This window comes from Dermacentor silvarum, chromosome 4 (genome assembly GCF_013339745.2).
Source record: "Dermacentor silvarum isolate Dsil-2018 chromosome 4, BIME_Dsil_1.4, whole genome shotgun sequence".
Lineage (NCBI taxonomy): Eukaryota > Metazoa > Arthropoda > Arachnida > Ixodida > Ixodidae > Dermacentor > Dermacentor silvarum.
In genome coordinates, this window is record NC_051157.2 from 69,644,398 (window position 1) to 69,671,011 (window position 26,614).

At 45.4% G+C, this 26,614-nt stretch overlaps 1 protein-coding gene across 1 annotated transcript in view; it reads right to left on the minus strand.

Moving 5' to 3' along the window:
• Positions 1-26,614, minus strand: part of LOC119448683 (Down syndrome cell adhesion molecule homolog) — a 221,335-nt gene that overhangs the window by 152,008 nt on the left and 42,713 nt on the right. Inside the window, 1 exon segment of the mRNA XM_049666459.1 lies at positions 11,024-11,434. Coding sequence (XP_049522416.1) covers positions 11,024-11,434 — 411 coding nt within the window.

The following is a 26,614-nucleotide window of genomic DNA, read 5'->3' on the forward strand; positions in this document are numbered from 1 at the left end:
CAGGATTCGACTGACACCTCAAAAAAAGAGAAAAAGTACACTTAGGCTGTCTTACTTAGCACGGAGCTCACAAAGAGGATTGAAATGAGTCAACATCGACCCACGAAGGAGCCACAAACAGGCGAAAATGGAACTGATGGGCCGCAAGCAGCGCTGAGACAGGGAGTCACCAAGAATGACATCACTTTGCTGAGGGATGAATAGGACAGGCGCATCTGGTGGGAATGGGTCGGCGAGAGAACAGATAAAAAAAAATGCCGGACAAAACCTAATTTGGCTCACGTCACCGATGATCAGAGTGGCGAGCCGTGTACAAGGCGCAGAAAACAGGTCGCAAAGTAGGAGAAAGAAGGCAACACGGCGATAAGCCGCTTTTCTCGTTGGCTCCCGAGAGCTGCGGGTGCGGAAGAGTGAGCCCGACTCGGGGCGGCTAACTCTGGGTCGAGCCTGCACGTAGCATTCAGCCATTACGTTAGCCAGTGCCGACTACGAGCCAGATGCCCGACTCGTTCCCTTCTCTCCCACGCCCCGTTCTCCCCGGTCGTGTACGTGACTAACAGAAAGGCGAGTTGCGAAGGCAGGACGAGCGAGCAAGACGCTGCGAGTCGGCGGCTATCGTGTTTCCACCCCGCTGTCTTGTACTCGTGCTCTAGAGGGCAGCAAAACAGCACTGACGCAGCTAAGCCCTCAGAGACAGCCGTCGGGCACCGTGCATTACTGGCGCAAGAGGGCATTTCTGGCAGTCTATTTCACGATTATCGTAGATGCGGAGAGATATAGCGTCGTTTGCTGGTCAGGTTGGACGTTTGCGTTAAGGGCCGCAAAGTTTCGGAGATCTGTGTCGGTGAAGCACACGATCAGAAAAATAAAGAAGTAGTAACCTATTTTGCATTGACTATGTTCTTTCTGACTGTACGCTATGAACATTTAACAGCAACAAATGTGAACTTAATTGAAGCGAGGGCCAGCACAACCTCTTAATAATTTCTTAATGGCATGCGTATTTATTTGCTTTGCTTCTTATTAGCCTATTAGCCGATCACAGTATAGAAACGATATCTCTTGTTTATTACACAGTATAAACAAAACATTGCTATCGCCAACGTATATTCATGTTTGTCAGAACCAATGCAACGAAAAGAAAAGTGGGGGGAATGGGGCAAGCCCAAGTTCACTTGACAAAATGGAAGTACCGTTATTTGTACTATTTGTTTTTTGTGCTAGCAAATATTTTCTCTGCAACATGTGGGGCCTAATTCACAAATCTTCCGGTTCGAGAAACTCCTTCACCGTTGGAAGGGTCGTCATCGCCATTATTATGTCAACTATCCCGATTGGCTGGCGCCTGTTCTTACGGAGCGTTCTAACGTACCAACGGTGTTACTAGCGTAGACAGAAATTTGAGTGCTTCATTTTCCCGATTATTATTATTATTGTTATTATTTGGTTTGTTCACATATAACACAAGGACACGAAGGAAATAGGGAGGGAGCAAGCTGACAACTGCCACCGAGAGGGGCACAATGCCTGCCCGCTGTTTCAGGAGGAGGGAATAGAGGAAATGAAAATATGAGGAAAGAAAAGAGGAAATAAAGAAATGATGGAGACACAGACGGAACAAAACAAAATACAAATAATGTCCATAAACGGGAGGCCAAGTCAGTGTCCTTCAGAAGTGGGCCTGGTCACGTCGGGAAGCGCACCCCCTTGGAAATAGGCAATCGTCTAGGGTCGCACATTGCAGTCCAATAAGTCCATATTCCTTTATTAGCAATGCGCGCTGCGCAACGAATGCGGGACACTCTAAAACGAGATGTTCAAGTGTCTCACAGGAGCCACAAAACGTACACGACGGGCTGTCCACACGTCCTTGTCGGTATAGGCGTTCGCGCGCCAACGCAGATCCAACCCTTAACTTATACATAACAGTGCTCTAGCACGACTGGGAGGCATTGCTCTAGCACGACTGGGCAAGCCTCGACCACGAACACGGGGATGGAACGATCCGTCTGCAACACGCCGTTCTGGGTGCTGCTATAGGAGGTGTCGGCGTATCGTATCAGAAGACGAGCGTTTTGAAACACGCAGGAAATGTCAGGACAGTCACATTCGTGGTGGCCACAACTTGAAGTGAGGCGATCAGCCTCTTCATTTCCAGCGATGCCGACGTGCGAGGGCATCCACTGAGCAACGAGAGACACTCCACGGGAAATAATTTTGCCGGAATTTTCTTGGATGCTGCATGAAATTGGGCTGTCGGCATAAGTAAAAAGAAAATTATTTTTTTCTGGGCTTTGGTGGCAGTGCGTTGTGCGCTGTGAACAGAGAAAGGCGCACAGCAACACAATAGACACCAACTCATCACTGAGGTGCAGGTGGTGATATATTACCAGAGGAATGCGACGCACAGCTGACTGCGTAAAGAACGCAAACGAAGTTGATATGTCTATTTAAACTTTCTTTCCTACTTGGACAAGTGATTTGCAAGGCTTCCTTGCGTAGTTAACATGTAACAGTCGAAAAGTGGTCAGGAATATCTACGGGCAGCAACACACACCTAAACTGAGCGAAGAAACAATGCCTGGTCTAATAAAGCACTGCCCTACAAAAATTATTTTTCACAATCAATTAATTCTCTGTCGAGTTCATGTACCCCTTCAACAAAGTTTCTTTAGAAAAAACTATCCAATTTTCATATACCCTTTGTAAGGAAAGTGGTGGCTGAACCAGGGCGATCACTGAGTCGCGAGTGTGTCATGCTACGTACCTAAAAAGTACAAAACTTCTAAACTAGAAATAATAACAGAAACTACTGGAAAGCAATTTACAAAAGCGAGACATAACCACGCGCAGAAGCCACCTACACTACGCTGAATATATAAAAAAAGGAGTCCGGTTTCCTTGCTCACCATGGTGTTGAACAAAAAGGAGGCTTTCATCTCTCTACAGTTTTTTATCAAAAGCTCCTAAGCCACTTCGCAAATACGGAACGTACAATCACACCACTCACTGAAGCGACTATGAAAATTTCATTTTCCCAGAGCCAGCATTAGGAGACAGCATTCCTCATTTTTCTTAGTTTCAGAGTGTAAACGGTTCTTCAGAAGTCTTGCGACTCCAGGGTCCATCGACAGGTGCCGTTTCTTGCAGAGAGGCTTTGAAACATTTCATAGAGGAAAACATCTTTCTCGCGCACCTTTTCTGGAAGGGTAGCGAGACCACCATATCAACATTTTGTCTCCCATGAGCGAACCGCTGCTATGTATGTATGTATGTATGTATGTATGTATGTATGTATGTATGTATGTATGTATGTATGTATGTATGTATGTATGTATGTATGTATGTATGTATGTATGTATGTATGTATGTATGTATGTATGTATGTATGTATGTATGTATGTATGTATGTATGTATGTATGTATGTATGTATATATATATATATATATATATATATACAGGTAAAAAGACAGAAGAAAATTGTTCTATGTATGTCTGTTAATCTGCATTGTGATTTCTTATGTTTTCATCATTATTTCTTTTTTTTCTGCACCTCTATGTTGCTAGGTTAATGGAGCGACAGTAAATTCGCTAAATACCCAAAGCTTCTTCTTTCTTATTTTTTTCTTAGTTGGCTCCGTTCTTCGCTTAGTTAGCCTTTTCCGTCATTGAGATGTCTTACTTCTTTACCTAGGAAAATATTACTATAGGAGAAACGGCCGGATATATTTCACCACGATCATTTCGTCGCAAGCTCTGAACAGCCGCAGCCTTTTACTTTACAAATAACGTCTCAACCAATAATATTTTTCCGGGTTGTCACTCGAGCTTTCAGTACCTTGCGAGTCTTTAGGATGGCTAATGTAGGAGAGGGAAAAAAAAGGAGTGGGAGACACGTGCCTACTTTCAACGAACCTTGCGTTATATGCCCTGCGAGAAATACGAGAACAGACGAGGTACTTTCCAAGTTTATCAGATTGAATTTCTCGTCAAAGCTGGAGCCACTCGAGACTTGTTTTTTACGCGTCTCATCCACGAACCCTTTCAACCATTATCTCCGCCTACTCAGTTTCACAAAGAAGCGGAATTCCCCCTAAAAGGAAAGGAAGCTCAAATTACGTTGGCGAAATGGCATGGTGTAACACGGTATAACGGGAAAAACGCGATGCTTTTCAAAGTTCTGTTAGGACTGAACTTCCTTCAGAGGCCATTATGAAAACCTCATCTGAGGTTTTCTTTTTTTTTTTTTCGTGCTGTATTTGCCTTCCCTGGTCTTTTTATCTAGAAGGGCTGATTATCCGAGGTACTTTTGGAGCCAAAACACACGTTAATGTTCTTTTTCTTCTTTTTTCTTTGAATGAATGAATGAAAATAAACAGAGGATTTCTTGTCGCCGTTTGCTGGCGACTGGTACCTCTTTTCACTGCGTAATAATGTCGGATTCAAAAAAAAAATTGTTGCCCCTACATGATAACAAAGTTCTGTGGCTACGGCTGGTATTTATCAGCCTAAGACACTTTCAATAGATTTTTTTATGCCTGGATACATACTTTAATATGAGTTTATTCTTGGCTTATTTTTTTCTCTTTTTTTCTGTCGACATAGATGCGTCGCGATGCTTCTGGAAGCTGTTTACCTGTGCCTGAGTCACAGTGCTCCGAGTACAAAATTGTCCGTTTTCGCCGGTCGTCCTGATAGCCCGTAAACGTTTCTTCAGGATCACAATTTGTAAAATAACCACTTGACAAAAAAAATGATGGGTACTTCATCAACAGTTATGAGAGCAGTTACCTACTTATGATTACACGCCAAACAACGATTCTACCCAAAGCACGTAAAACTCGGCAGCCATGTGGGTGTTGGCATTTTTTAACTTCGGTCTATTTTTTCAGTGGCGGTGCCATCGGATTAGGATAATCGAGGTTGTTTTGCAGCAGCTACTTGATGGTTGCTAATGTTTATCTTTAGGAAATGGCTAGTAAAGTCGTCCGTGAGCACTGTGGTCGTGCAAGAACGAGTGTTGATTTTTTTTTATTGTGACCCTAGCTAGATGCAGGAAATATGGTCAACTGACTGCCATGGCGCCATGGCCCCGTCATTGAATTCGGGGTAAGGGTAGCCTTCCAGTGTAGAAAGGTCTGCGCTGGAATGTATGGTTGTGGTTCAGTTTAAGCATCGGTAATGTGAGAACCTTTACAGCGGTAATCATAGGAATTAAACTAAATACAGTTAAGCGAATAGCTGGATGACACATCATCTAGTAGGGATAATCACTTCATATTACAAGAGAATAAAATAGGACTTCGAGTAAAAGCTGGGGTCAAACAGGAAAAAAAATCAAAGCCTCTTCCTTAAAGAAAGATGCTTGAACGCGAAGCTTTCTCCCATACAAACTGAATCAAAGTCCAAAGCCAATAACCACGCAACGAACCCAAGAAATGCTGAGCGACCCGATGCGACGCATATGTGATTTGATTGCTTATTTAGGACTGCATTTTTTGAACGGTGAAGATGAATGAAGAAACATTTCGTTAAGTTGCATATAGCCTGTATTTTATATCACGTAGCCGTTGATTACACGCACGCACTCACACTTTCATGGACGACTCTACACTTGCACAGTATTGTGATCGCTGTGGTAGACGGTCAGAGGCTCTGACATTGCCGATACACGGGATCGGCCTTACGGGCACGATCGCGTTCGCGTATACGGCAGGCTCGTCTGCCGTGCGCTGCACCTGCGGCCTACCCATGGTGACGGCCGGGAATGCATTGCGTGACGCGCGTAATACAATGCAGATATATACAGTTCGTCTGGGTAGCGTGGCGTGGCAGTTCCCATTGTTCTTATCGGTACAACTGCGAACGTAAACTGTAGTGTTCTACGACACGTATGTTGTGCGCCGTTCTTCTATTGTGTGCGCAGATGCGCAGATAGCTCCATTGTGTTAGTTGGCTTTTCTTCAGTGCGTTTTCGGCGCTCAAGGACGAATCAGTGAGACATAAAAAGAAATGAAATCTTATTAGAAGATACTACAAATAAAGGCTACACGTTTTTAGCCGTATGATGTTTATGAACATATTTAGACACCACGGAAGATGAAAAAGTTGTGTGGGTAGAGCTTATATATAGCGTGGCGAGAATATACAACATCGTCCGAAACGTGCAAGAAACTGTTTCCTGATAAGGAAGCGCGTCTTGGTAAGGGGTGTACAAATCTCGAAAACTCACAATTATTTAAAGTGTTCTTTTCTTTATTCAGTGAATTTATCTCTACTTTACTGTTCACCGAGCAGGATCATCAATGTCAACATTTACGGACTGCGCAGCTTATACTAGGAAAATGTCTATCGTGTTTTTGCCGAATATCGCTTAACAGTAGTATCGTGGTATTTACCCTCTCTTTTGCTTTTTAAAGATGGAAAATTCCTATATTATACGCCCAATATCCTGCCCTCTTCTAAGACAGTTAAACTGCATTACAACCTACAAAAAAAGAGTAATTTGATGTCCTTAGTGGTAATTATTTCGGTGCATATTGGCGAATGAGCAGTTCAGCTGTTGAACTGTTCAGTAGTGCTGCAGTTTAAAGCATGCCAAGGTTTTTCGGCGTTATTGCCACTTCAGCTGAAAATTTAAGCCACGTATGTAAGGAACAGCTACAAATAGGCTTCTCAAGTTCGGTACGATGGCCTATCGGCGCACTTTAGTTCAGCCGCGACAAAAAACAAGCCAATAGAGAGATTCGCAAATTTTTTTTTTCAATGTCTTTTATTCTCAAAAATCAGTCATGCGCCGGAGGTCTCTCCGTTCGCTTAAATTTACGGAAAAAAATGTCGCTAAGGAAGTCAGTCTCAGCAGCATTTTTTTTCAGCACAAAGGAACGGCGCATGAAATCGTGACAGGCTTTCACTTCTGTTCTCGGATCCTGTCGCACGAATTCACAACTACAAAAAATTGTGGCACACAGATACGTCATTGAGAGAGAAGAATGTACTTGTATCCAAGGAGTTCGATTTTCTGTTAGTTACAATCGTACGAAAAAAGAAATAAAACGATGAAAGCAGAGAAAGCACCCGGGGAAACCAATTGTTGTGTTTTATTGTAAATGCAGAAATGATAAAGAAAAGGCAAATGAAAGGGAACGCAAAGATAATTTGCCTCAAGGAGGAGCTGAACCCACATATCTTCCACATTACACGAGTGCAGCGCTTCACCAATTGCGTTACCGCAGTGGCCATCCTCCCGTTCACATTGTTGGGTATTCGGGTTTATGTACAAGATTACTCGCGGGAGTATTTGCGAGCACTCCCTAGCGGCCGTGCGTCAGTGCCATTCACAGCAAACTTCGAGCCCTCCTACGCAGTCGCTTTTTACGCTAGCGTATTCACGCTGCTGGCTAATTAGCAGCCAGGTGAAGCGCCATACCGTTTGCTTCACCAGCGGTGACGTGTGTATCATCGCGTGCAAACAGCCAGTGAACTCAGCTATGTTTTTTTTTTAGATGCGATCTTATGCTCGGGGCAGTGTCAGTTCTGCGGCGTCCACACCTATACTGCGCACGCGCAACTCTCTCTCATTCTCCTCTCCTACACAGGTGTGCGCTCTTCTCCTCCCCTCTCCCCCTCTCCGCCACAGGTGCGGCGCAGCAAATCAATGCATATAACTCTCTCTCTCCCTCTCTCCTTCTCTCTCTCTCAAAGGGTACACCGGTAGGCGGCGCAAGTGTCGCGGCGCAGTATAAAACGCGCGTTCGCTGTGCTTCCGTCATTCTCTCTCTGTGCAACGATGCGCGAAATGCCATGAACAACGTCAACGTCGGCGCTAGTTGCAGCGGCAGCGCCACCACCGCGGAGCAGAGGAAGGCTCGGGAAGCCGAACATAAACGTCAGCGTCGGCAAGTGGACCCCGAACTTCGGGCCAGGGAAGCCGAACGTAAACGTCAACGTCCGCAGGAAACGTCTACGTCCCCGCGCTGAACTGGGTCGAAGAACGGATCATCGCACCTCGACTCCCGTTCCACGGTGACAACAACATCGTCATCATGACACCGTATCTCAAACCCAACATCTCAAGAGAAAGCGTCGAACTTTACCTCGCAAGGAGCATGGTAGAGTACACCAAGACCTACAGACACGCGCCCTTCATACTCGCAAGGGACTTCAACGTAGACATACTGACAACCGATAGGCTGGTGCAGCACATGAAGGACGTATAGTCTTTGCGATGTATTTCCCAAGATCACGAGCAACCCTCCACCATCAGGGGAACGTGCATAGACCTCGTCTTCGCAAATTTCAAACTCGACCCTCTGCAACAAGACCCATTGACGCTACACTTCACCGACGCTAGGAATCACGTACGACCTCTAAATAAAGATGCAACAACCCCCGTACAAACGTCTCCTCTCTTCTCAATCCATTCTGTCACTCTAACTTTCATTTGGTTGTGTTGCCAAGTGAAACGAAACGGAAACGAGATGCGCACCCCCCGGAATGCTTTTGCATCCCACCATGGTTGCCCGTAGGGTGAGATGATGTGATTTCTTTTTCCTGGAGGGGTTTCGCGTTGCGCAGACCATGAAGAGACAAAGCTACAGTCGTGATTAATTCTCGAATTACTTGTATCGTCGATTTCCAGTACAATCCAGAAAAATAATCGTCTTTCAGGAGAAGTGGCAAGTACAGTTGAAACCAGAACCACATTCTACGACCCCTATACGTCGTGCTGTTTTCACGCAATCTCAACTTTCTAATGTTAATAGAGATATTTAGAATAGCATTTCCAACCAAATGTAAACGTATTACGTACGTAAAGAAATAACAATGTCCTTGCTGCCCATGTTCAATACGTTATTAGGAAGTTTTAGATGTTGCTTACGCAAACGGCTTTGGGTATAGAAAAGCGACATTTGCCCATCTCACTTGCGTTCTCTTGAACAGCTTTGCGGATCATTTGTGTACCTTTTTTTTGCGTTCTTTCGCAGGGTGGTAGTTTGGGGGTCCTAACTTTGGGTATGCAAAATGAAAATCCCGCTATTGAGTTTTTGTGTTTTACGCAGTGTTGTACACGTTCCTCTAAAACAGGAACGAAAGCTCGTTCCTTGTTCCTTCCCAATCTTGAAACGAATTCCCGTTACAAGTTCCTTTAATGCGAAAGGAACGCGTTCCAGTTACACTTAGAACATTGGAACATGTCGTTACATTGATGTTACATTTGATTTTTTTCTAAATTAAAATATAGTGTCGGATAATCCTGAGGCGAAATAAAGTGAGCAATTTAAAAGATACATGCAACTACGCATATTATCAGAATTTGAACATCGCCGATAGCAGATTGCCTGGAGATCAAAAGAATCCAAAGAAAGGTTCCTGGACTAATTTGCTCAGGACCGTACATGCTACAGACATGTCTAACTGCAACTTTGGTGCTCGTATATTACAAGTGTAAGACATATGGCGCTTTCCCCTTCGGTCTTCACATGCGCAGTCACGATACTACGCTTCAGATGTGCAAATGGATAGTTACTCACATGCACCAATATAATTAAATTTCTTGCACAAGAAACCGCATCGAACGGAACAATACACAGACATTTAATGAATGCTGATTCAATATTGCAGTATGTGTCGGCAAAAAAGTGTCCAGAATACATATTCGCAACTTAGTAAAGTCCCTTGTTTGAACTCAGCAAGAGTTGCATCTCGATTTTGGAGTCCGACAGCAAACCCGTTTATTCGTCAGCGCTTCGTTGGCAACGTTGAAGAGCCGTTCCACCGAAGCGCTTGAGGGTACTGCCCTGTTGTACTTGAGGAAAAGTTAGTTCAGTCACTCAAAGTTCATCTGCGACAGCGAGTAGTCAGTTGGTACCAGCGGGTACTGTGAAAGCTCATCCTGTTCCTCGGCTGGAAGGGTTTGGTGCCCGAACGAGAAGATATACGCGTATACCTTCGGGCGCGTACGAGGAGGCAACATTTGCGCTGGCTGGTTTGGTCACCGCAGCCAGCTCTGTGTCTATGTTGATCGTCTACAGGAGGGAGCGTCACGTGACAATCTTGAAGCCTACTCGTAAAAAAACATAACGCAGAACTCACGAAAAAATGCACCATAGTCACGTGACAGGCCAGCAGTAGTTCTTTCCACCTCACCCGGTCACCCATCGGCCCTGCATGATGTGCTGCGCACGTGCGTGCGTCTGTTCAGTGCCGTGGAACGTTTACAGAAGGAACGCCGTTCCCTCTGCCGTTCCTTCGTTAACCTAACCGGTTACCGTTACAGTTCCACCAACCCATAATGTAACTGTGGCGTTCCTTCGTTCCTCCCAAAAGGAACTAGTTCCAATAACGCCGTTTCGTACAACACTGGCTTTACGAAGGTTATTTTGCGAGTTTAACACATACTTAAAGTAAACGCGCGCTCCCGCTTCATGGCTCCCGCTTCAGCGTGAATTCTCGTGATGGCTACGCTCTCGTTCTCGTTGATCGCTAGTAACTGTGAAATTGAGCTTTTGCTTTCTCTAAAATGACTTGAAACGTTAGCAATGAGCGCATAGCATGTCCCATTTCTGTGATCATTTCACGATTCCGGCGTTCGTATGCCTAACTAGTCGCGTCGGCTCAGAAACTACAGGATGGTTGCTCTTCGCTTAGATACGTTTGGCACGAGGCATCACACGGGGCCCTGTCTTCTAATGTCTTTCTTACGTTCGTGCTTCCGTATGTTAAACTGAAAGTACTAAAGGATCAGGCACCTTAACCTCACGCAAAGGTACTTCCTAAATTGTACGTAAGGCTACAAACGCCGTACAAAAACTGTCTGATCTCAACTGGTGCTATCCGTCGGCAGGTCATTTCAATGCTGAGAGCACCACTCGCCCCAGATTTTAGCATAATCATCCTGTGCTTCTAAGAGCATTTCATTGCCTTTCGTAAGCAGTTACGGAAGCACACAGATAGCAAAGACAGATTGGGCCACATTAGCTCGCCAACAAACACGGCGCGTGTACGAAAGTCTCCACTCACCAGCGGTGACGTGCACCTGCGAGCTGACCACCGTGCCGATGGCATTGCTGGCCGAGCACCGGTACCGAGCCTCGTGCACATCCCGGCGGAACTGGTCGGCGCGGAAGGGCAGGAACACCAGGGACCCGTCCCCCTGGCGCACGTGTCTCAGCCGGGGCACGTCGGCCGCCTCGTCTCCGTCCTCGGTGAGCCAGCGAATCGTCGGCGCCGGCTGCCCCGAGGCCGAGCAAGGCAGGCTGCCGCCGGACGAGTTGGAGAAGAGCAGCCGGGACGGCAGCTCGCTCGTGAGCTGCGGGCCCTGCACGTTGCCGCCGCCTCCGTTACTGCTGATGCTGCTGAAGCCAGCGCCGTGCGTCGACGTGGCCGCGGCGAAGTAGGCTCCTTGGCGAGGGTACAGCGTGTGTAGGAGCACTGCGCATCGGAGAAAAAAAAAGCCATAGATGACAACTGTGGCCAGTTTCTCAGCTCAGATCTCTTTTTTTTTTCTTTCATTTTTCTAAAACTGAAATTGGGACACAAACTAAGCTACAAAGGCCCTGATACTTTACTTATGCCACTCAGCAGTTATAGACGCTCTTTGACCTATTTAATATTTGGGCTTGATTTGTTTCAAGTTATTATGCTTAATATTTTTATGAAAATTGATTAGTAGTTAGTAATAATATCAGTAGTAATAGCAGCATTTGTTGTATTTCTAAACATTCTCTGTGTGTTTGTTATTGTTCGGTCTTTAGAATGTTCAGTTTAATGCTGCTTACACAGAGGAGCGCACTAAAAACCACTAAAAACCGCACAAGCTTGCTTGTGTGATTGCATACGCAGTTGACGACGACGTTAGGCAGTTGACAATAGGCAGTATGACGACGCAATATGACGACGATGGAATGGCGTTTCTGAAGTGATAGCGATATAGTAAAGTGAAAGCCTAACAAAGAAAGCATGACGACAAAGGTATGACAACGACTGTGGGACTACGATGACACGACAACAGTGGGAATAGGAAGTTAGAAAGACGAAGGTGCAACGACCCCGACGGCATCACGAATATCATGTGGCAATCACTGCACGATGACCTGCACCATGACTGCACGACGACGATGAAAGGACAACGATGGCACGACAATATTATGAGGACAATCGGATGACAAGAAGTGCATGTTCAAGACGGCGTGACGACTACTTCATCCCAAAGTCTGTGGGACGACAGTTGTCTGACGGCGGCGGCTTGGCGAGAGTCAGATGACGAAGCTGGAGTGACGGTGACAGAACGACCACAACGGCATCACCACGATGGTCTGGCAACAAATGCCTACCCGCCAGTGGTTGCTTAGTGACTATGGTGTTGGGCTGCTATAAGCACGAGGTCGCGGGATCTGATCCCGGCTACGGCGGCCGCGTATCGATGGGGGCGAAATGCAAGAACACCAGTGCACTTAGATTTAGATGCACGTTAAAGAACCCCAGGTGGTCCAAATTATTCTGGAGTGCCCCACTACGGCGTGCCTCATAATTAGATCCTGGTTTTGGCACGGAAAACCTCATAATTAAAAAATTAATTAAAAAAACAAAAGCCTGACGAGTGGATAACGAGAATGGCGTGAGCATGACGGAATGACGAGAGCCAGCAACAAAGCTCGAATGACAACAATGTAACGACCACGGCGGCATCGGTTGGCGTGACGGCGACATGAATGGAGTCAGTTGGTGAGTCGCGAATGACTACGTCGGCACGAACGTGATGGCATCTCCACTCCGAGCACATACCTAGTAGCCCAAGCTAGTAGACAGTTTGGGCAATAGAAAGATAGATAGAAAGGCAGATAGATCTCTTTTATTTGGCAAATAATGCTAATTGATTTGAAAGGAAGAGAAAGGCACAACCACAAGAATGCAACAATTCACAACATTTCAACAACGCTAAAACCCCATTTTATGAGAGCATTCACAGCTAAACACATTTGTTGTTATCGGAGCCAATTCGTACTATGCCGTAAACCCTCCTTTTGCAGGGCTCAAGAAAGATTACCCTCCAAACTGCCCTCGTAAGTCAGGTCGTAGAAAGACGCATTATTTTCTTATTCTCGTCTGCTTTAAGAACTCCGGCCTCTATAAAGTAACAACCGGGGCCCGAAGAGCAAAACGGCTAGTAACGGCTACTTTAGCTACTAATTGGCTACTTGCTGAAACAGGTTACCGCAACGGCTCTACGCCAGATAGTTAGCAATTTGCTATTGGCTGAATTAAGTTAACGCAAAATGCTCGTATGCCTTTAGGTGCTGTTCAGAAGAGCAGCGAGGCTACTTCGTCTTATTTCTGTTCCGTTGCAAAGAAGTCACTCATCTTCAGAATACTTTTGTTGTTGTTAAACTGCGTCAACGTTTGAGTTGAGATAGCAGTCGATAAACGGACATAGACTTTACTGGCAGTGGCCTAATCTTTAGCACACAAAAAAGCAGAAGGCTGTGATTCTTAATGGGAAAATAGTTCTTTCCGAACGGATGGTTAATATTTACAAAAACACTTCGCCCACTGGTTCAATTCACTCATTCGTGGTAGAGAACATAAGTTCCAATAACGCCGGCAAATGAGAGCAGTTACGGGCCACAAGGTTTGGGAGTTCAGCTCCACATCTCGCGCATTCTCCATTGAAACTGTGATTTGGTGAAGTTACATTGTCAGGTGCCAGCATCAGATGTCTCTTCGCTTCTAACAAAGACTCTCGTTGAACGACAACAACGAAATTGATAGGAACTTCCGTGCTTCCGTTTGAGAGTTTTTGACGCTTCCTACAGAACGCACTTGTTAGGAAGCTCACACTTAACTGCCGGAAGCCATCACACCGGGAACTTGCATGTTTAGTTTGTTTTGCTTTATTCTAACCCACTTGCACTGCTTGCTACTTCCTGCTTCTGTTCATGTGGTGTCATGACGCTGAGCTCGTCCGTAACTCCATTTAACACTGAACCTACTGGATAAGTTGACAAATATGTTTGTTTCTGTGAAACCAGAGGACAAAATTAAACGCCTCCGGTACGCACGTTTCCGGCACCTGCAATTGAGTCTACAGTGTTTTTTTTTTTTTTTGTGCGCTCACGGTTGCTGTACACTTTGTCTATTCCAATTTAGTTTGATCGATAGGGTGGAATTAATCGCTCTACATTTAAAAGAAGGCGCAGTCGGTCGTAAAAGAGCGTGAATTTCACCACCACAATAAGAGGAGCTTTAGAGGTCGTTTCACGTAAGTCCACACTTAAATATAGGCGCGTTTATAGCGGGCCTAGCTTTCCTTCTTTATTTCAAGTTTGCCCTGTTTCATTGCCGTCGATCGAACGGATCATCCACTTGACATTTCGTTGAGGCAGGTTAAAGAGTGAAAGCGGATAAGGCAGCGCGGGTGCCTTTTCATGATTCAACTTTCAGGGTGCTGAAGAAGAGCACTAAACACTGCTCGAAGACCACCGGTGTGAGAACTCGGATCATAATCGGCGACATCCCCGTGACAGGCAGGAACCAACTACGCGCGTGCGATTTTTGCTGCATTTAAGAGCGCCATTGGATCCATCAATTACGGAAACTTAGCTGAAGGCAATGAGAGAGGTTTATATGTGCTTATTGAAAGGTATAATCATCTCATCGGTTGTAACGTAGACACAACGACGCGCACATAGTGATCCACCGCAGTGAGAATGGCGTTATGCTGCTCAGCTCGAGGACACGGGTTCGATTCCCAATGGCGGGTGCCGCAATTCACATGGAGCGAAGTAAAACGCCCGCGTAATTAGACTTGGGTGCACAGTAACGAACCCCAGGTGGTCGAACACAACGCCCTCCACTAAGGCGTCCATAATAGCTCCAGTGTTACGTTCGGACAATAAACCTCATGAATCGATCAAATAAATCAAGGACATAGGATTAAGGCGCATAAGACAACACACAGATTTCCTAGCAGATGTTGGAAGTAAGCACTTTGCGTTGCCTTATACATTCTACGTCAGTGCCATTGCAGCAGCGCTTCGGCACATTAGTTGTAGCGTTATCATTGAAAAATAAATCCTTCGTATTTGTATTTGTGTGCCAATCTGAGAAACTGATACACCAAGCACAGAAATGCTGAATAAACCTGTTTTCAGATGCTATCTCTAATGTGCTAAGGGTGATAACTAAGGGTGAATGGTGTTCTTGGTAATGATTAATCCCCGACCTCCCGGTCAAACGGCCGCTTCGAGGTTTCCACGCAGGCTACTTTGCTAGACCACGCTGTTAGTTTTCGCAGCCACAGCCGTACATTCACCCAGCGGACATCTAACCTGGAGCCCGTAGAACGTGACGTGAGAAACAAAAGTTAAAAATTACTGGCTAAACAAAAAAAAAGCAGACTCCAGGAAGGGTTTCTCAATTCGAGCGACGTATATGCAAGGTAAGTTTTGTTTTATATTCAGCGGTAACTTCGTTTGTTTCAAAGCCAGAAATCCTTGGACTACGACACAGTTCACCTTGCCGTCTGTTCCCTTATTGATATCTGATGCTGAGAACGTCACTCTAAAGCGCTTGAAGAACTCTCCTTGTCGCTGTAAAAGCATTTTGCAGCAATGTCCTTGATACCAAGTCGGTCCAATGACCCAGAGTTTCAGGTGGGGACAAGGGTTCTTCATCTTGGCACTCACTGACACACAAATATACGTACATTTATGTTTCGTTTGTAGTTAACAGCATCACTGGTTAATAAAGCAATACGGCCGATTTAATATTTACTGCCACTTTACACCAATTCTTCTGGAATACCAAAGTTAGCAATGCTCTATACTCGGAACACTAATAGTGTGGTTTCAGTTCTTTTTTCGAAGTTTTAATTACTTTTGATCGTTCATATAGCATCACTGCTTGCATTCCACAGCTCTGAGGTGCGTCATCCATAGTAGGCATTGCAGTGCATTTTTTGTGCCTACATAACGCTTAAATGGTGAAACCGGAGACAACTGCTTCCAATCTGCACGCCCAATATTCCGATTACCGCTGCGCGTAAAAAGATAGACGCTGGACCTTAGCTAATCATGACCTATTGGGGTTAATCTCGCCGCATTTAAACTGTGTCCGCGTTGTCATAGCACCACGGAACAAATGCTATTTCTTTCATCTACTTGGCTACCTTAGCGAGTTACAGTCGATCTTCGCCAAAATACTGTGAATACTGAGTGGAACAATATGAACCATTCAATTCGCATGGTCAAAGCCATTCACCAGAGTACCTCTTTCCTTTGCCTGCCACTCTCGTTCATAATAATGATTCTCTCTGCACCGTGTCAAGCACACCTAACGATCTGTTCCTGGATCAAGTAGTGTGGCTATTAGCATTCAAAGCCATCACCCGACAAACTTTTCCATTAGAGTCTTACGAAATCGAGCACAGCTTACATTAGATTTATTCACGTTAACTTCGTTTTGTCTCCTGTCTTTCTGTAGTCCCGTGAACACAGCTCACGTGCAGTCTACAGCCACAAAAGCAAGTATGCGGCTGTCTAGACAGGGTAATAAACACCAATCGCACTTGACTAACAAAAATTGCTCAACAAGCTCTGCCATTCACCGGTCTTTATCTCGCTAACTTCATTCAGCTTTTCTAACTGAGACAGTGTATTCCACATGCTTAGAACAGGTGAATCGGATATAAATATAAGCGGATGCCTCGTAAATTAACTACTTCGCAATGTGTGCACGAAGTTAGAGCTAACGTGTTCCAAACAGCGAGGCTATAGTAGCCCTCAAGTTATAGCCTACTGAACGTCTCGGACGGTGAAGGAAAAGGTGCGACTGAATTAATTTCCTATGCTGACTGAACAAGCAATGTATTAAACTTTATGAAGACTTGGTGGTGGTGGGGGGATGCCTCTGCTATAACTCATATTGCTAAAGCTGTCTAGGCAGGCAGTTTTAGCTGCTCTTACGTATCAGGAACAAGAATAACATGTGCTTTAGTGAATCAAAAGCCCCAACGTGCATTTCTGACTTTAGGGTGATATTCTGGTAGGGTGACTTTGTTGCTGGCGCAAATGAACTTATTAAGGCCGTCCTTATCGGATCCAACTTCATTCCTTTCCATGCCATGTGGAAGTAACTTTTCTATTATATGATTATATCCCATATATGACACGATTGTTAACTGGCTCTGTTTCCCGTAATGAACCTCCGCGTCGAGGCGTGTGCGAGCCTACACCAGACAAAAGCGTAGCACTGCGTAGCATTCAAGTAAATTAGGGCAGAAGTCTATCAGGAAAAGTCGAGAGAAAAGCCCCTTTGCTTGATTTCTTCCGATCACATTGTGAACTAACTCCGTGTCTTAATGAACAATATGCGATTCACTTGTACCCGTAAGCTCCAGCCCTTCGTACATGCCGATGGCTTACCATGCCCTATTTCAATATTTTGTTCGCTTTTGCTCGGCATTCGGGCCCCTTCCTGATAAACAACAGCACGTGGTTCCACATCTTAATACAAAAAATGCGTGCGCCCTACATTATCGGCTTGTTCTGGGTATACCAAAACATGCCTCTAGACATGGCGTGTGTGCGTGCGCGCTATGCACGTGCTATGCAAAAAAAAAAAACATCTTGAGAGATTAAAAGTTGGCTGCCTCCATCCGGCTGACTCCATCTGAATAAACTTAGCTTGAAATACATACTAATCAGCATGCATAATGTGCTATACTACCAAATTGAGCAGACCGCACGCATTGTGAGAGTAGACGTTATGCGAGGAATTTTCCGGCTTTCTGGCTATCCAGCATCTTTCGGAGCTTTCCAAAGCGTTGACAGTTGTACCAACATGTCTCTGTGATGCTAGCAACAGTGTGTGTGGGCCGACATCAGCAAGGCGACTACAACGGCGACGACGGTAGTATGAAGGCTACAGACAATGGCATAATCATGGATTTATTTTCTGATATGGTATATTAATTAAAAATGTTACACCATTCCCATTATGCCGTGGGCTGATCCCGCAGGTGGTACAATGTCACATAGTGTCCCAGAGCGCTATCTGCCAGGACGTGAGGACTAGTGAAAGTGGATTGATACTGAAGGCGGGAGGTGCATTGTCACACTGAGCGTCTGAAAGTTCTACAGATTAAGTAAATTGGTGGGCTGTCAATTTTATAAGAATTGTTGCTACGCGACGTGGCACACGTGAAGGACACGGGTAAGGTGGACAATATCATTCGCGCGTTCAATATTTCCGCGTCTGTGGCCTCATAGAAACAGGCGAGCGGGCCCTAGCTCTCGCTTTTCTAATCAAATTGAAAGCTAGGCAATGTGAATCACGCGCCAATCGTCACAAATCTGTAGGTGGTGCTAGTACGAGCGAAGTACACGTAGCTCTCACACAGCCACCTCGGGATCCTGAGGAGACACATATACTGGAAAAAATATGCGCCACAGGGATGAGGCACGCATCTGCTGCAGCAAGAGTCCGGAAACGACCGAGCACATCGTAATGGAATGCCAAGGTTAAGCCAGGACCCAGTAAGACGCACGGGAAGCATGTACGTTCCAGAAGATCTGGGATTCAAAGCGGATGACAACATTACCCGCAGAGCAGACGAGATAAGACGAGCTTCGGTTATTGGTGAAAAAGAAAGCAGGCATGACATTGATAGAACCGGAGTCGTTACAAGCATAGGTAACTGTACATTATAGAGATTCATGTTTTAATGAAGAAAGAAAACAACTTCAACGGATATGGGCAAAATGTTATACGGCGATAGACGTAGTAAAATGCAATTAGGTAAAGCAGGCTAGGTGACTATTTGTCGCCGCCCCTCTTTCAAGAGGATACCAATAAAATCCATCATCATCGTCATCGTCATCACAAGCACATATGCACACATCTGTGACCTAATGTGTAGAGCATTGGGCTTTCGTGGTGTGGGGCCCATGTTCAAAGCCCACTATCTAACTCGAATAGCAGGCACCGATGATTATGTTATTCCGTTGCTAAGTCGAGTGGTTAAAAGCTTTGTAGGTCCTAAACAGACCAATGAATACTGCAGACTAACCGTGATTATTGAAGTTCACAGTCGTGTTCTAATTCACTCGTTTCTTGTTTTTTTCCACTCTTTCAGTACGTCCTATATTTCCTCGCCATTTCCCTCCGTCTATTCCTTCCGCGCATGCTTTAAAAGGCAGGAAAAATTACAGCACCGATCTCCACGGCATCACGTACTGCGAATTTCTGCCCCCCCAATTCCGCAATCTAAGCTCCGCGAGCCCCCGCGGCTTTCGGCACCAAATCCGGAACAAGGAGAGAGGACGCACGCGCCCGCAAATTCGTGTCATTCTCATCGTCTCATCTCCCCCCGGCTGCGGACGAGCTCTGCTGGCTGCAACGCCGGGACCGAAGCTGCTGCCGGGCGATTCATTCACGACGATTTCTGCTTCCCTGGTTCCGCTCGCTGGCCCCGCTCGCTCTTTCGTCCCATCTCGTCCGATTGCACGGCTTCAGTACGAGCAAGAGAGAGGAGCCGCCGCTCGTCATCGGGATCGCCGGGACCACGCTATGCGACTCGACGGAGCGTGATGCGGGCCTGCGGAAACGGCGGCGATACCGAAAGCAAACAGCGGCCGAGCATGGCGATCTCCGCGCTCGCCACCCGAAGGAGAAGGCCGGCCGGCAGCGCGGCATGGCGTAGAAGGGGAAAGGAGCTGATGCGAAAAAGAGATGAAAGGAGGAGCAGGAGGATTGGGGAGCAGGAGAGTAACGAAGGTTTCAAGGGAACGCTGATCTGTGGGTAGCGAGCAAGCGGGGATCTTTCGTGTATTATACGCCCACCGCGACTGTTGCCTTTCTTGTGGTTCCCTTTTATTACTGGTATTATTCCAGCTCCCTCTTCTGCTGCTGGTGCTATTGCTCGGCGTTTATTTCTCTGTCGCTTCCGGGAAACGCTCGCGCTTGTCTTTTTTTTTGTGTGTGTGTTTTTTTTTTTCGCGGTAGAGACGTGACGAGTTGCCGCGGATCGCGCTGTTAAGGAAAGGAAAAGAGAAATGAGCCTCCTGCTTTCGCCAACGTCGGAAGCGGCGAAACAACGGAAAAGCCCTTCGCGTGGCCGACTGTATCCAAAGGGCTGCTCAAGCAGTGTACACGTCTGGAAGGAGCAAATAGACTTCCTTTACTTTACAAAAAATTAAAAAACTATTTCGGGCCTCTGATTGTCAGCCATCTTTGCATGCTGGTCCACAAAAGCGTACACGAAGTGTCCTATGGCAGAAATGCTGACCCCAAAGTTCTGCGCAAATAATGGATGAGGTATGAGTTGCTGCGTCCGCACGTTGTGGCTATACGCCGGGAAACCACTCCGAACACATACCTGACAGAAGATATCAACGCACGTCGCATTCATTGTTGTTTTTGTTGTGGTTTATTAAGTACATTAGTATTGGAAGTTTCTCTACTGAAGAGCTCGCTATCGCAAACTCATAGCTAAAAACAAGCAAAAAACACTAAACGAGATAAAAATAGAGATAAAAAATACAGCTTTCAACAATCCCTTCGAAGAACGCAAACTACTACAACATACTAAAAACTTGCCCTATTTTTTTCTATTTTGGTTGAAGAAAATTGCAAAGGCACACATGGGGTTGCGAATTCTTCATATCGTGCACAATGCCAAGACAGGTATGATGTGTGACAAGCATGAGCAATCTACTCGTGCTGAAATTGTTCAGTTCGACTTAGCCTACATATACTATATAGTACTCAAATTTCAGATTGCACGAAGCACGGTTCGTGTTAGGTCATTCTTTTGTTTTTTTTTTGCCGCAGTGGCAACTAAGGCTATCTTGTACATACTAATCTAGAGTGGTTAGTCGGCCGAGTTGGCCCCCATCTACCACCAAAAAAAAAAATACCACAGGCCGACGCAGCAATAAATCATGCATGGTCACGCCGCATGCTAGGTCCACGCGCTATAGGACAAACGTGTGGAATCTAGCAGCTACCATAAGTTTGCATCTGCGGACGCTGGAGCAGTACGCAGCTGGTAACTCGACCACTCTAAGCTAGTATAATTCATACTGTATATATTTTTATAAATAATGTTAGTCTAAACTTAAGTAAATTTTTACCATGTATTTCTTTTATCCGGCACTTCCTATTTATGCATTGGTATATAGAGTATAAGCTTAGATAAGTTACCTTTTCGTGCATTTTGTTGTAGTCCTTACCTTCCCTCTGCTTAAGCATATCATGGAAAATTTTCTTCTTTCTTATGGCCAACTGCCAAGCACCAGATGACAGATTCCCTCTGGAAGCTGACCGATAGTAAAACTTATCCTCGTATTCCAGAACGCTCCTTCATCCAACACTCCTCGATTCGAAAAAATAGATGGTAGTGTCGCTCCTTGACAGAAGTGGTCACTGCTCTTCATTGACACTTCACGGCAATTATTGAGAAGCGTAGCGTCTTCATCTGCCGACGGGTGGCGCTGTGTTCAACAGGTTGAAGCGAAGGAGGAGTGGTGAGTCGAGGGTTGCCTAAGAGTGCGGGGGTCACAAGCTTCTCACTTTGAGAAGATGTGTAACGGTCAACTTGCGCACCAGCAGCCCATTTCTTTCCGCAGTCGTGAAAAATGCTTTTCTGGTAAAAGTAACACGAAATCTCCTAATTCGGAGAGTGTATCTGAGTTATGCAGCAGTTTAGTGCTCTCGTGGCAAAAATAAAAAAGAAAAACTAAGTGTCGGCGCTAAGGAGCATATGCAAGGCAGTTGAAACGTAAGCGTGACTTGTCTCTCTCTTTTCGTTTTTGTTTGGTGGTGGTTAACAAATGTGTGTGTGTGTGTGTGTGTGTGTGTGTTTGTGTGTGTGTTTGTGTGTGTGTTTGTGTGTGTGTTTGTGTGTGTGTGTTTGTGTGTGTGTGTGTGTGTGTGTGTGTGTGTGTGTGTGTGTGTGTGTGTGTGTGTGTGTGTGTGTGTGTGTGTGTGTGTGTGTGTGTGTGTGTGTGTGTGTGTGTGTGTGTGTGTGCGTGCGTGCGTGCGTGCGTGCGTGCGTGCGTGCGTGCGTGCGTGCGTGCGTGCGTGCGTGCGTGCGTGCGTGCGTGCGTGCGTGCGTGTGTGCGTGTGTGTGTGTGTGTGTGTGTGTGTGTGTGTGTGTGTGTGTGCGGGCGCGTACGTGTGTGTGTGCGGGGGGGGGGGGGCGATGAGGGGTAGCATGCAACCACTTTTCTCTAAAATGTCTCCTTACCTAAGCTACCATCATATAGAACAGCCACTTTCAGCTCTGGCAGTGACAGCTGTATAATTTGTCGTACAGTATATAGCAGAGAGTTCAATGAAATTCTTTCAGGTCAGGTAGAACAATTATTAGGAATGAAGCAGTTCGCTTACCATAGCCCAAACAAAATGGCTTTTTAAGATCCATACGGGTCCGTTGCTCACACTGGAAAGGCGACAAACTGACAAATGCCCTCGTAGAGCATGCCCTGAACACTGGTTATGGATTGGAACAACGCCCGCATTCCAGCCACAGAGACGAACCTCATAACAAGGCTCGTTATTGAATCCTAAATCAGTAAACTACAAGAGACTCAGAGAACTTATCATCTGGCAACCTCGATGACGTATGCTCCTGAACCTTGCGTCATTGTGAACGAGGAATCCGTACGAATCTCCAAACATCATTTTTTTTCTATGGTCTGTTACCTCCTTCATTTCTAACAAAGCGTCATGAACGACTTCCGACAGACGGAGTCGCATCAAAACGTATTTTCACGATGCTTGCGCATGAATAACGTGCATGTTCGTTGCACAGTAGGCATCGTTTAAAGGATCCATGTCGAAAACACGCCAAGTGTTGAAAAATAGCTTGAAGGAAAAGGAGGGTTGGCAGGATGTGGTGTCTTAGAGATATTTCTGTGGCGATAAATTATGGCGAACGAAACCAAGTCAGACTTTTATACCAGCCTGCCAAAAAGAAACGCAATTTTAGTTGCGTACGCAAGTGACAACAACTGCGCCTGAGAGGAATTTTTAGCTCGGGGCCCACTCCGATTTCCCCATTCAAGTATATTTAAAACGCAGAAATGATTTCTTGAGACAACCGCTGGACCGGCTTGCAATATACGTCGTATTTCTTGCACCTAAGCAAAAGAAATTAAATTCTAGCAACTCTAGAAAGGGGAATTTGATTTTGGATTTCGAATTTTTTGCAAAGCTTGCCAAAATCGGTAAGCTTAAACAAATAGAAGCACGAAGTTTATACATTCACAACTTAGCGCCTAAAACAGACATTGCAGCTATGTAAACTGCATCTGCGAGAGCATCTCAAGTGGACAAATGCCATATATAAATCTACAGCTTGAGTGAAATTGTTGCAATATCTACAACGGTTTTGCAAAGGTCCTACTCACAAATCAGTGATGTATTTGAGAGCGCTGTATTTCACACCACTTTTATCCGCTTTAAGATGTGTTATTATTAGATCAGTTTACATAATCGTGATACTCTTTTCAATTGCTGAGTTACAAAGCTGTAAGCTTCTAAGTAAGGTTTTCTGAAATGTCGAAATTTACACGAATTTTATGTGAAAATATTGGCGGCGTAAATCAAAATTTGCTTCCGCCGTGACTAGATTATAACTTTCGCTCTTTTTCCTTTTAAATGCAACAAACATCATGCAATTCGGCTGCAGTGGTTGTCGAGAAAAAACTATTTCTCCTCAGACTGTCATGTATTTCGATAGGAACCCCGAGCTAAATATTTCTCTATAAAAGAACGGGTGATAAATCTATTATCGCCTCAATACTCAAAACATCGCAGATGCAACCGTAGTTGTCGCAGCAATACCTGTGACATTGGTAGGTGGATGGGGAGGGTTGAGGGAGAAGGGTTTCGATTACTCTTTCGATTAGTCTTTTTTTTTTCCCGCGTGCTTCCAGAAACTTGGCCACAACAGCTTCACTTTCAATCTTTCCTCTCCTGTTTGTGTGCTTTTCTCTCATACCGCGTCATCCTCGAAAACTTGGCCAAACACCGAATGTGTATAGAGGGCGTTGCGGCCGCACAGAAAACGAAAAAAGAAACAAGTAAGAGCCATGTCGCTCTTCGCTGGGTCATCTTTATTCTTTGCTTGTCTGGTTTATCCGGTGGTAAACACTTCGCTTTCAGCGTCCTCGTCCACTCACGCGACCGTCTCGCAGGCTAAAGCTTTCGAAATGTGTTCGTTTTCACGAAACTGTGATCCGCCCTTCAACTTTGCTTTTCACTCTTTTCAACGACCCACATTACATCGCACCACTGGTATCCCTTCTGCAACCGGAATACGCCTCGAAGCACGAGACGGTCCCAGAGGACGCGTCGTGGATGCAAGCTGTCACTACCACCGGTTCGCCCTGCGCGGCAGGTTCGTGATGACCGCCTTCTTGGTTTCAAAGGAATGGAATGGGTGCCGCGCGAACGCGTTCAACGCTTGCATACGAGTGGGAGCGAGGAGAGATTGTGATGGCATTTGAAGAACGAGCGAAGCTGGCTGGTCTGAGGGGGGAGAAATCGGCCCCTTACGGACCATCGTAAAGCAGGAGTAGTGACGACATCAAACGCCGTTCGAGGTTTAAGGACTTACAGAGAGAGAGAGGGAGAGAGAAAGTGGGATTTGTTGTTTTCTTTTTTATTTTGTTCTGTCGTTTTGGCCGTTTGAGATGCAACAAATTTCATAACGATGCATTGGGGGGAGGAACGTTGAAACAAAAAAATACCTTGATGCAAAGGTTCGAAAGAGATCACCGTAAATAGCAGGACCGAGCAGTGCAGAAATTCAGATCACTAGCAACGTCGAATGCGCACGTATTACGTAGGCATGTTTGTGCAGGAACAGCGGTCGCTGTGTTTGAAATATTGTAACCTCTAGTTAAGCTGAATAAATAAAACATTGTAAGGCTTCTTTCAACGTTCGTCGATATTTCCAAAGCACCACATGCAGACCATTTCGTAGTTTGTTTTGGCGGCGCGATTACAATGTCTAAACATGTAACAGTGGCGCTTCCTTGCAAAAACCTTTCACTCATCCGAACACTTCCGGAACATCTTGAAACATGCGTTGATATTGTAAATAATTATAGCTCCTTAATGACTGCGCCGGCGCCGATAAGGCGCTTCTTCTTGGCATCGTGAGCTGATCGTTTCAGAGCACTCAGGCAAAATTAAAACAGTTGCGCAGTACAGCGAATAAGCTGTGTTGCAAGAATAAGCGGGCTTCAATAGGGATAAGAAAGCGGAAAGGTCGTCTTACCATCTCATTTAGTGATTAAATACAACTGTGATGTTTTGTTACGCAGCCTTGTTGTGTGCGTGGTCTTGTTCGCGTCTCTTGCGCTGCATTTCTGAAGGATGATGACCTGAACTACACGCCTCTGGCTATAACGTTTTCTTTTTTTAAATTTTATCATAAAAAAGGCGCTTTGGCGGAGCAATTTACCCCCTGTCTGGCGAGGCTAAATCTGTCTGCTACCAACATCGTCCTCCTCCTCCTATTCTGAGACCACCAACAGAAGATTCTTCTAGAAATGAGAACATCAGACTAGAGGTCCAGTGATTGGTTCGGTTCCTTGCTTTTGACCGCTGGTGCAAAACATTTATTCGTTTCATTTTACCTGTCGATGTTATATTTACCGTTTCATTTTACCAGTCATACGTTATATACTGAAGCATGGGAAAAATAGGTAAATGTGTCTGAAATACGACCAAGTATGCCACTTATTTCCCACTGATTACAAGGTTATTTTTTTAAATCTACATCAGGCAGATGGCCTCCGTTTACATCAATGCATTGTTGCAAACGTTTCTTGAACTTGTCGTACATGCCCCTACGTAGGTCCTCATCAATGGCGGCAATTTCGTCACCAATGGCTTGCTTGAGTTCTTCAATACTGATGATATGCCTCTGGAACACACGGTGTTTCCGGAACCCCCACAGGAAAAAGTCTGGTACACTGAGGTAGGGGGGCCGAGCAGTCCAAGTGATTTCGCCGAAACTAGAGGTAACAGTCGCGAACATTTTACGAACTACATCCGTACTGTTTCGCGCGGTGTTGGCTGTTACTCCATCTTGCTAGAAATATAGGTTTGTAGGGTCAATGCCACAAGGTGTCGTAACTGTTGTTCAACAAAACCTTCCAACATAGTCACATAACCTTCTGAATCAACGGTCACTGTTTGTTCATTGCCATTTTCAAAGAGATACGTGCCTACAATTCCGAAAGTACTGACTCCCCACCAAACCGTCATGAAATGGCGTCCTCCCTCTCTACCATTCTCCCTCACGCCAACCCCAACAAGCTATCGCGGCGTCGCACTATTCACCTTTGAAATGTGTAAGTTGGCTCCGTGCCACCCTGTATTTTTTGCGTACTCTCCTGCACTAACATTTATTTCTTTTGTAGTGAGAAATACTGACGCCAGCAGAAGACGAAGAAGACGGTTGTTGTTGCTGGTGCGCGCACTCGCTCCATTTGGCCGTTGCCTGTTTCTTTGCATTCATATAAACGCCCGAGCGCATCTAACATTTTATTTATTTATTTATTTATTTATTTATTTATTTATTTATTTATTTAT